At 39.7% G+C, this 12,217-nt stretch overlaps 1 protein-coding gene across 1 annotated transcript in view; it reads right to left on the bottom strand.

Annotated features, from left to right (window-relative positions):
* Nucleotides 1–4,743, bottom strand: part of tram2 (translocation associated membrane protein 2) — a 12,988-nt gene extending 8,245 nt beyond the window's left edge. The window contains exons 1-3 of the mRNA XM_017714708.1: nucleotides 4,543–4,743; nucleotides 1,436–1,499; nucleotides 1,247–1,356 (exon numbers count right to left, since the gene is read on the bottom strand). Of these exons, the coding sequence (XP_017570197.1) occupies nucleotides 1,247–1,356; nucleotides 1,436–1,499; nucleotides 4,543–4,662 (294 nt within the window). The 5' untranslated portion in view covers nucleotides 4,663–4,743. The remainder of the gene's footprint in view (nucleotides 1–1,246; nucleotides 1,357–1,435; nucleotides 1,500–4,542) is intronic.
* Between the last annotated feature and the right edge of the window lie 7,474 nt (nucleotides 4,744–12,217).

The raw sequence follows: 12,217 nt of genomic DNA, 5'->3' as shown, positions 1-12,217 counted from the left end.
GCATAACGCACATTTCCGTCTGCCCATCAATGGGAATTCCAATGTAACGTTAGCATCAACATGTATTTTTCATACTATACCTTAAAGACGGACAATTAAAGGTCGTAACAAATACAGAGGAAAAAAAATGTTATTTTAATGTTTTGCAGTCTTTCTAATCTGGTCAAATATGGTACAGTTGCGTGGTCGTTGTGTACAGTACACCATTACCCGGATAATAGCTACGAATGCAATGAGGAATAAAGCGATGCTTCCAAACATTACAGATTTAGACCAAACTCACAGCTTACTGTCAGAACGAGCGTTTACCGTAATACGCATACGAAGATTAAGATTATGTGACCCTTATTAGTCCCACAACAGGGAAATTTCACCTCCGCATTTAACCCATCGGTGCAGTGAAACACCACATACACACTAGTGACCACACACACACTCTATGGGGCAGACTTGCCCAGAGCGGTGGGCAGCCCAATCTGGGGAGCAGTTGGGGGTGAGGTGTCTTGCTCAAGGACACCTCAGTCATGTGCTGTCGGCTCTGGGGATCGAACCGGCGACCTTCCGGTCACGAGGCTGGTTCCCTGACCTCCAGCCCACGACTGCCCCAAGAAAGCCAGTATACAGTAATTATAAACAATCATTAATATCATTTCAGCTCAAAGTTAAGCTAAACTTTATCTAGCTTACTGTATTTATTAATGCTCATCTTAATACCATGTCTAACAATAAATAGTAAGATGAGCTTTCTTGCCTCCAGTCTAAGCTTCAGCCCTAACTCATCTAAAGAGGCCACAAAAACCTCCTCGTTATTTGACATGAAAACTGACCGCTTTCACATCCAGTCACTTCCTCGGATTGGATAATATAAACATGCTTCCCGGAAGTCCTTTTATTTAAAATGGCTTGCACATCATATCTTGTCCGTTCTCAAACACTTATATCTGCACTGAACATCCTGTAAAGCCAGTTTATGAATAATAATTAGCTTTAAAATGTTCTCTACATCTTCCTTTGTGCTACTGGACTTTTTAGTCTGTTCAGAAGACGCTCTGTGGATGTCGGAGCTGTAAGACTGACGGACACGGCGACAGTAACTAGGGGTGGCGGGACTCGTTTGAATTTTGGTCAATTGTAGAGAGACGGAAAGCGGAAAGACGGAAAGTATCACAATAACACATTGCTGCCATATCGTCCTCCCCTAAATACCCATTACACCTAATGTGATCACACACAACGTAAAACTCACATCCAGTATGTACTCCTGGACTACAGCATGGAGGATGATGGTGATGAAGAGATAGAACAGGACAGTGGCACAGTCTTTCCATCCATAATGATACAGAGTCACCTCTCCATCTGAAAAGCACATAAATCTGCTCATACTGGGCCAAATGTTGTGAAGAAAAGACAAGACGTGTGTATGCAGGTGTTGTACCTGGGGTCAGCGTGCTGACGTTGTACTGTGGCTGAATGAAGAGAATGGCCGTTTTTGCCGTGGCCTGTAGGGAGAGACAAACAGACGGCGCTGAACGAATACTGGATTTCAAACGGCACGGACAGTATTATTTATTTGTTTGTTCTACTTATATCACTTTATAAAGAAGAGTGGCTTCGTGGAGTAAATAAATGAACAGATTAAAGCGAAAAACTCACAAATAAGTAAATAAAACTAATCAACTAGTGCTAGACAACATTGGCACAATTTTCTTCACAGTATCAGATAATTAAGTTTCTTCTCTTAAAATAATAAAGGGAACTTTGGCTTCTGTCTGGTTCACAGACAGAAGCACTGGTTAAATTTCCAGAAAAGTCTCTTAATAATAATAATAATAATAATAATAATAATAATAATAGTAGTAACAACAACTAGATGTGCATTTCCTGAAGGAACTGCAAGAGTGCTTGAAAAGAGCTGCAAGTGTGTGTGTGTGTGTGTGTGTTGGGGGGGGTCATTCAAATGAACTATCACTCTTATTACGCAGCTCTTAGTGGAGAAGCCTTGTTTTGAGTCCAATTTGCACCCTCTGAACAAACAGTCATAACTCGGGAAACGTTCACTCTATCGCTTAACTGGATAGATGGTGTGAGATAAGACCCATCGAGGACTATTTTTTATTGTAATGTTGTGTGTATTGAGAAGAAAATGTCCGAGTTATGACGAGTTAAACACAGAGAAAATCTTGAAATAAGCAGATTCTGATTTTGATAAATTTGCAAGGGCGTGAATGGGGCAGTTTTCTGTATGCTCATAACTCTAAAGCTAATTGATAAAATGATGAGATATTTTGAGGTTTCAGAAAGGACAGGTTTCTCTACCATTTAAAACTGAACTGGAGTTTCTAGGTGAAAGTTTAAGGATTTTAAAGCAGATTCCCTGCGTGATCAGCTGTGTCTCTTCTGAACATTCTGCCATTCATTCTTATGGGAGGTTTTTAATTTTTAAACTTAAATTTTATTAAAAACTACCAATCCGATCGACTCAAACATACATAGCACTAGTCACAGCGCAGAGACCTCGAAACGCAGTTTGAACGGAGTCTGTACGTTAAGCGGTTCGGGCTGTATTAATCGCAGGAAAGTGTGGAAGAAGAATAAGAAGTATGAAGGATAACAATAGAGATAACAATAGAGATAACAATAGAGATAACAATAGAGCGCTTTTTCAAGCTCTGTCATTACTTAAAGTTACAGAGCCAAAAAAATACCAAATAAATAAAAACAAGCTCAAAACAAACTGCTTGGAAGTACGAATACTGTTATACTGCTTTATGAGCATTATACAGTGGTTATAATACTATATAATATCTATCCAATACATCACAACTAATATTGTTGCTGTGAAGGTGATCAACGCACTGAAAGCATTAAATAAAGCATGGGATCACAATGTGACCACACAGCGGGACCTTGTGAAACCAGAGCTACTCTGGGGATCTGAAACATCTCTGGTTAAACTGTAACTTGCTTGACTAAAATGCAGTAACAGCATTTCAAAGTGTCCATGATAACAACATTGCGCGTGTTGAATATCGCAGTATACCTTGTTCATGAATATCAGTGCATGTCTATAACACACTGAACGGCCCAGACGAGAACTGCGAGAATTTAGTTTAACGTCTCAGATAGTTTGAAAACGTCCGTGTGCAACTTCAGGTGGATCAGAAACAGTGTGGTATGGACTCACTTCACCGGACACAAACAGCCAGTGTGAGGATCGAAGAGTGAAGTTCCCTGAAAGGGCCCAACTGACTGAGCATATTAGCACGAACGTCAGGGGAAAACGGTGGTGATTAAAAACGCAGCCAGCCATTAGCTCACGAATAGCTGGGGCTTAAAGGTGAACTCCTCCAGTTTTTCAAAACTCCTGCATAGCTAAATAGTCAACATGTCAGCAAAGTCGTTCAGAGCGGCCTGGCTCAAAAAGCTCTGTTCTAGAGACACTTACAGAGCCAGAGCTGTTCACAGTGGTGGTGATAGGAACCAGACGTCCACCTCTAAAGGCTCCCTCACAGAAAGCCAATACATTAAACTCCACTGCCTGAAGTCTCAGCATTTTGTGATACATTTCTGGCTTAAAATGTGTTCTAATCCATTTGTTTTTCACCCTTACATTGTGAAGGCAAAGCGGTCTCCAAAGGAAGCTTATTATTTTATGACTATTTTACCTTTATCAACATCACATACACAAGCTGAGAAGATACGAGCAGGTCCACTGGTGACCCCTGGTTCATGTCACCACCACAGTAAAGAAATGAGTCTCTACAGTGAACTACTTCGCGCTGACTGACCTCGTTTACGCTTCAAGGAGTGAATTAGTCACAAATTTTGAAAATCTGGTGGAGTTTCCCATTAAAGAGGGGAGAGACAGGGCTCGACTGTAAGGCCACTGTAGTCAAGCTCAGCTTAAGGACTGAGACGTGGCAGTTAGCTAGACATCTGCAGCCGGGAGAGGATGGGGAGGAGTGAGGGGTGTCTGGGCAATATTAGCACATAAAAACGGCAATGTCAAAGCTAAATCTCCGTTTTGAGGCATAAACGTGTCGTTTACCATCCCAAAACTTCCACCACTAAGGCGGCTGAGATGGAGTTAAGCCTTTTGTTGCTAACAGCAAACCTAGGGTTAACTTTGCGGTGAAGTAACCAGCTTTATCTAGCGTGATAAGCTAACTTTACAGCCGAGATGATTCTGTGCTTTTTAAATCACTTAAATAAAACACATAATCCTTGACGAAGGTGATAAGTTAGCTTCATATTGGAATTTTCCGTTCCACCTTAAATGGGCAGCAGTTACATTCTGGCGCCTCTGGCGCCAGAATGTAACTGCTGCCCATTTAAGGTGGAACGGAAAATTCCAATATTTGAGCTACTTGGATTCTACTTTCCGTGCACAAAAACAGAAAAATAAGCCATATGTATGTTTCATCTGCGACCACAGGCTGTGAAAACTTAATCCCCCTTCAGCAGAAGTTGTCAAGGAAAAAAGCAACAGCCGAGAAAAGAGAAAACAAACAAGAAGAAGAAGAAGACGTGAGCTGAACATACCTCAAACATCAGCCCTATCAAAATAAAAATGACCAGACTGAAGACGATGTCTGCGTGGTTCTGAATGAGGAACTCTTGGCTGAAGAACGGGTAGCTCTTGTTTCGTCTACGAAAAGCCATTTCTAAACTTGCAGACTTTTCTGCTACTTTTTTTTTCCTCCTCCACCTCCGTCCTTCTCCAAAACTTCAGCCTGCTAGGAACTTTCTGGGCTGTTCTGCGCATGCGCGTCTCTTAAAGGGCGCGTTGTGGACATTCCTGATTGCGGGCGACGTAAGCGGAACAGTTAGCTTTAGCTTTAGCTGTAGCTGTAGCTCATCTTTTGGTTGAATCCGGTCAACAACTCTCTTATGGAGATTTAAACAAGCGGTATTTTCCTATAAAAGTATGAAGATTATAGCGCTCCACTGTATTCATTAGCCTCTGCGTTGGTGAATTTCTATATGAGGGGATTCCCAGTGCTTGTAGGATGTATTTATGGATTATTCAACAGTTATTTCGTGCCAAGCAAGCTGATTGGTTGAGAGTAGTTCTCAACATAACATAATTTCAACATAACATCACGGGTTTTTCACAAACACTGTACCACCAGAGCCGGTTTATGAGGAGCTTGGCCACTTCTTATTTCCCCCGTTATATCAAAAACAGGACTGCTGAACAGCAGAGGGCGCCCGCGAGCGAGTCCTCAATGAATGGGAGTAAATCGAGGTAAACGGCTAAAAAAACGACAAGTTAAGATAGTTTATAATCACTCGCCCACAACGTTTCTTTCATTTTAGAAAGTATAATTATGTATTTCACTTAAAAAAAAAAAAGAAAAAGAAAGCATTGCCTATATATTTCCTTTTTTGGGCAGCAGGAGGCGGGCTTTACTGCTACAGCGTGATGATTGATGGGCGAGCGGAGTAGCTCATTGGCTGTGAGGCGCTGTTTTAAACTCCTATAGCTCGAGTTTAAAAGCTCTTAAATTATAACAGCAGTGTTAAAATGTTTTATGATATTCACTGTTCAGGAAATGATCGCATTCTTTTACATTCAAATGTTTATGTTTTTATCAACTTTGATTTTGCTCAAAGGCTCCATGTCAACCCGTTCATTCTGGACTCGCTCGTGAGCGCCCTCTAGCGTTTGAGAAAGCCGGAAGACATTGCAGAGCGGGAAATCTCCACTCTACAAGTTCTCGGACAACATCAAGGGTTTTTCACAAACACTATCACTCCGCTGAGACGCTGTTGCTAAGCAACAACTTTGACAGCAGTAGGAGACGCTCAAACCATTTGAACGTTTTTACTACTTACTTTGCCACAAACAGAAAACGGACACTTTTAAGATCACATTTGACCGACAGCCGATTTGGTCAGATTGTGAAGATGAGAACTACAGTGTATGCCAAAAAAATTTGGCATCGTTTTCGTAGTTTAATAACATCTCAAATTTTAACAAAATGCATAAAAACTAAAAGTTTAAAACTAAAAAATTAAAATGTTTAATTTAAAATTTTTTTTATTCTTTTATGCTCAAACACAGTCAAACAAAGAATGTGTAGCATGTCCAGAAAGTCTGTAAGAAGAGCATCTCTGGGAACCCAGATTCCTCGTACGACACTTTGGCGTGTTGGAAGGAGACACTTGCGAATACACCCTATAAGCTGTATAAGCTTGTTCAAGCCTTAAAGACAACAGGGAAAATTCTGTGCCGCTACGTAAGTGAAACTTGAAGATGAGGAGTTAAATAAATAATGTTATCACCAATAACATCACGACTGTGACGATCTACGGTGACCAAATCACAGCCATGATGTTATTTTGCTATAACACAGTCCCTCGCGGGTTCTATTGCTTAAGTAGATGCTAGGAACTGTAGTGAGATGACACTGATGGACGATACAAAATTATGAATTTTGTCAAATCAGTGAGCCTGAGAGCCGCGATGCTGAGCTACAGAATATTACATAACATGACAAATAACAAATTAAATGCTAGATTTAGGCCAAAATCCCCCTTTAACGTTTTGACCCTTGACTCGGGTTTTTTTATGTGTGGGTCAGCACAACCAGGGAGAAAACAGAAAGAGCAATTTCATCGCATACAAACTACCAAAAGTACTTGCTATTCACAAATCAAAATAAATTCTGCTCCAAACAAAATTAGGACACATCTCTCATTTAATGATTTTATGAAGGCCTAACGGCAACAAGTAAATGGACACTTCACATAGAAACATCATGTAACCCCATCTTTTTGCTCGTATTATTTAAGCTTCCAATATTATAAAACCGCATGCAAATAATTATTGACGATTAAATGTCATTTTATGCATATGTTCAAATCTTTTTTTTTTTTTCCTCTTCCAAAACTCTCAATCAGAGGAAAAGAATACAAAAAAAAAAAAAAATACAGTGACAGTAGCTGGTCAAAGTCACGCCAGTTCACCAGTTCTTTACACACACAGAGGGGATATGGAGCACAACTGTACATTCCTGCATTGTGTAGTCCTTGAGTTCTTGTAAAAATCATATAAAGCAGAAAATGTACAAAGAACACGCTATATATTATATTATTTCTTAGACTTTTGCCAAACATATATAAACTGTACAGCTTTGTACAACAGTAAAGGTGAAACAGAAAGGACAGAACAGGTCATTAACACAGGCCACACTCATTACGACAGCAAAATGGATTACAAATCCACCAAAAACAAGTCCGAAACAATGGATTTTGCGTCTACCACCATATACATCTGCCTTTAGGAAGCAGCAACTTACAGGCATCCAGGCCGACTTCTGAATTTCTGTGTGCTTCACTGGTCCAGTCAAGACATCCCTGAACTACAGCCTGCCTTACATGGTCCAGTCAGAGCTGGCCTGTCCACACTGGCCGCTCCACAGATGCATTCTTTCATAGCTACGGTTGTTAAGGCTGTACAAGCTTCACGAGAAAGACCTCCTTAGTTCAACAGTTCAGTTCACTTTGCTCCCTGACAGAAAGTTTCCAGTTTGACTTTTTTTGGAAACCTACAACAAGTTTTGTTCTAGCGAGCGGAAATCTTCACAGTAACCTGTTAGCTACTTAGCTAACCTGTTGGTTGCTCTTATCTCTGTTTTAACTTATGTTGAGACATTAACGTTTGCCTCTAGCTACATACTACCAATATAGTAATCAATAGTGTGCTGTAGTTCACAAGTATTGCACTTTATTTATCCATTTCATAATATTAAACTAGGCTGAGCTGCTACCAGGCAAAGAGCTAGCAGGCTAATTAGACCCCTTCAGAAACATTCAGTTACAGGCTTCAAATTAAAATTACCGAAAGGGTCAGATAAAACGTTACTGACATATTAACAGAATGTGCGTTCGGTCATCATTAGTCTGGGATTTAGCTACAGCTGACGTCAACTGCTCAGGGCAACCACACTTAGCTTGGTGCTAATGCTACACTGGACAACCCTAAGGGAAACTGGCACAATACTAGCAGTTTTAATTGCATTATGTGGGACTGACGCGGCTGTATTTGAGTCTCGTTCATGAAATGACAGGAATCCCGCTGCAAAACTGACAGTTTGGCAAAGCACAACGCGGCGGATGAGCATCCCAGTTGTTCCCAGTATTTCTTGGTGCTGCATTATTGCTTAGTGTCTCCACATCTGCGTCAAACAAAAGTCTTCTGTGCCCGAATTCGACCATTTCACTACATACAGAGCAAATCGAGACACAGACCTTCAGTTTCAAGTTAACATGCTACGCGACCGAGCTGGACTCTTTTGCTGTAGCTAACTGAAACTAGGCAGGTCAGAAATGATCACCACGAGTTTGTCACCATGCTAATGCTAGTTCGATGACGGTGTAAACGTTCACACATGTACACAATAAAAATATTTTGGGGTATTTCAGTCAATTTTCTCCATCATTTAGTTGCAGCTAATCCCAGTCCTCTAGCTAGGTGTACCCGTATTGCGTGCTACAAGGCTAGCATGCGTCCTCCGCGCTAACAGGCATCATTAGACAGCTCAACATGCTTTGAGAAGTTTTGCTTTCGAATACACTCTTAATTTATGTTATTTGACCAAAACTGAGTTGTACAATTTCTTATTGAATTTGTAAAGGCTTGAAATTTGGCTAACACTGTGTAAAGCTTGTCTGGCCTAGCAACATGTGCTCTGAAAAAACATATCCATGGAGCATGAATAGGTCGGTTAACCTGTACCCTCAGTGGTCCAATTAGCTTTTCCTGTAATAAATGTCTTGTTTCAGTGGTCTCAAAAAAGGAAAACAGGCTATAATTGAGGCCTCATCTGAGCTCAAAACTAGACCATTTTGGGGGACGATCTATGTCGCAGGGTTGGGCAAGCATCGATATAAATAATACTTCTCAACAGAACTGTCATGCGTTTTCTGTAACACCTTTTACACTTGCACTCTAAAATGTTCTGGCAAAATTACCCAAACCTGAGGAAGGTCCACTGCTTGTTGTCTACTGTAACCACTAAACTATTTATTGTTCAGCTGTACAATTCCCCATTCACAACAAGCGGTGATTATAGCCCTGTAATACTGGTTCACGTCTGTAAAGTTTGTGTTTATGAATTAAAGAGCACATACACTAAAACAGACTCACATATAAGCCTGATATACATTACTGGTCAAAAGTTAGGGGACATTTATTTCAGATTTTGATAATAACATGATTATCCATGTTTTAACCATTCAACTCTATTGGCCCACACTTCAATTCTGAATAATTTATAATTGTTACTGAAAATTTTATAGCAGTAATTAAATATTTCACAGTAGTTGCTTAATAATTCATAATAGTTACTGAATGACTTATAGCAGTTACCAAATAAAAATATTAATAACTCAATAATGCGCATGCAGTTTAAGGCATAAAAATGTACAAACCTGTCTATAATCACTTAATATATCACCATATGTGCGCTTATAAAAGAATAAATAAGAAAAATAGAAAATAGTACAAAATAAATTGGTGACTCAAAGCAAAGGGTTAGGTAAAACATATTGGGTGCTTTCCCTCAAAATGTATTAGTTTATGGAAAGATAATTTTCCAGCAAGTGCTCAAACTTTTGACCAGCAAGTGTCCAGTGCAGTTTTGCGTTTCTAACACAGTGATACTCCTGAAGACCTTGTATAACTACTGAAGAGGACCAGATCTAAACCTGCATCTAAAAGCACTATACAGCACAAATAGGAATTTTTCCTTTTCTCAAATTCAATCAACTGTATAAAAAACTATCTAAAGTCTCTCAGGCTGCTGTAATGCTGTACAGCCTAAATCGGCTTCCTTTTTCTTTGCCAGATAATAATCTGTAAATGTCTACTTCAATATATTATTATAGGAAATCAAAAATCAAGCCTGAATGAAACAGATCTGGTTAAGTGTGACTGTTCGCTGTTTAGAACGCAATGAGAAGCTGTCTCTACCTAAAGCTTCCTGACCCAGGATCATATAGAATTGGGGTGGCCAATATGATATTTATCATTATTGTTATAAATCATATCACAATATGTTTTTCTGAGCATATCATGGCCACCATTGATACTTATTCATAGTTTTTAAATATATAAATTGTCGGAAAAGCTACAAACTTCATTTCCAAAAAAGTTGGATTTTTTGTGAAATGCTAATGCAAACAGAAAGCAGTGATTATTAAATTCGACTTTGAGGTTTTATCTTAAGTTTTTTTTTTTTTGGATAAATACACATTCATTCCAAATATGACGTCTGCAACTCTTTCTAAAGAAGTTGTGCCAGGAGCATATTTACTACTGTGTTACATAACTTTTCAATTTTAACTACACATAGTTATTGTTTGTGGACTGAAGAACCCAATCTATTCAGTTTTGAAATCTGCACAGCCAAGCACGAATAAGCATGGACATCTCTGAAGAAGACGTCATCTAGAAGGCAGCATATAGCTGTTGTCGGAAAACCTTGTATCGCTAAAATGATAACTTTACAGGAGAATGAAAAAACCTACTTTACTTTTAATGTTTTTCAATGAAACCAGATATATTTCTAAGAAATTTTGGGCCTTTTCTTTTGGCCCATTTATCATGAAAGTTTGACACATGTAAATAACTGAAAAAGGACAAAAATGGAGATACAAGGTTTTGTTGCGACAGCAGCAATATGTAGCTCCAAAGTGTGTATATATCATTCAATGTGGATGATGCCTTCACAGAACTCTGAACTTTACGCTGGTAACAGTCTGGGCTGATGGTTACAGTCCTTTTCTTTTTTGGCCTGGAGAATATACTGTCTATTATTTCCATAAAAAACCTCTCGGGGTCTTAAAAACGCAGACTGAAGACGCGTCTCCTTTTAAAGCACTTAAGTGAGCACTAAAATAAGTATTTATTGAAATACTTTATTTCACTTATAGAAATGTGTTGTATTGCACTACGTCTAATTCTGCTTCTTTTCTATAGGTAGAGGCATTTGTAACTTTTTCTCTTACCTATTTGTACTAGCAAAAAGTTGAAAGCAAAGCACTTCTGTAAGTCGCTCTGGATAAGAGTGTCTGCTAAATACTGTGAATGTAAATGTAAATGTCCGTCCCAACAGGTAACAAGTTCAGAATGTGTGGACATTTACAAAAAAAGCAATGAAGCTAATAAGGTACCAGCCTTGTGACCGGAACGTCACTGGTTCGATCCCCTGAGCCGACAGTACGTGACTGAAGTGCCCTTGAGCAAGACACCTAACCCTCAACTGCTCCCAGGCACTGTGGATAGGGTTGCCCACTGCTCTGGGCAAGTGTGCTCACTGCCCCTAATGTGTGTATATGTGGTGTTTTACTGCACGGATGTGTTAAATGTGGTGGTGAAATTCTCCACTGTGGGACTAAAAAGGGCATAAAATGCAGGGCATAGTGTATTTTTACATCACTGCTTTCTGTTTTTATTTGCATTTCATATACTGTCCCAGTTTTTTTGGAAACAAAGTTTATGAATATCATGATGCATGAAACTGCCATCAATGCCAATGTTATATTTTTGCCATAGTGCCCACCCCTAATTTTTGACACATATGGCTCAGTCAGCTACAGAGCTATGGGGCTTCTATTTAGAGACGCTTTGTGAAATGCAGGATAATAACAGCATCAGCGATGATGGCCCACACTGAGACTGAATCAAAAACAGCTCCCTACTTGGCATAAATACAATAAACAGTGCATTACAGCTTCAGCATAGCCTGGGGAGACGTTGCAAAAGCCATCGGCATGTTAACACTTCTGCACGTGCAATTTCACAGACATGATCAGCGACTGGCAACTGATCACTCTGTTGTTTTTGTCTCTGTTCCAGCAGAGCTGATCCACATGTAGTAATAATGCATGCTGCTGTACGGCTTGTAGTTCAGCGCTCGTGTCAAACAGGCAGCGATTTCAGATTCAGTCAGACAGAAATGAAAAACGGCCTGCGGCTTGTGCTTTTCAACCCCACCTGCAGCATGTTGATTTATACAAAGAGAGAGAGAGCGAGAGAGAGAGAGAGAGAGAGAGAGAGAGAGAGAGAGAGAGAGAGAGAGAGAGAGAGAGAAAGAGATAGAGATAGATACAGAGAGAGAGAGAGAGAGAAAGAGAGAGAGAGAGAGAGAGGTTTACAGCACACAAACACCTGTTTTCAGTTTTCACAGCCATAGAATAATGGAATACT

The sequence above is a fragment of the Pygocentrus nattereri genome, chromosome 4 (assembly GCF_015220715.1).
Source record: "Pygocentrus nattereri isolate fPygNat1 chromosome 4, fPygNat1.pri, whole genome shotgun sequence".
In the NCBI taxonomy this organism is placed as follows: Eukaryota; Metazoa; Chordata; class Actinopteri; order Characiformes; family Serrasalmidae; genus Pygocentrus; species Pygocentrus nattereri.
This window is presented reverse-complemented; position numbering and strand designations above follow the sequence as displayed.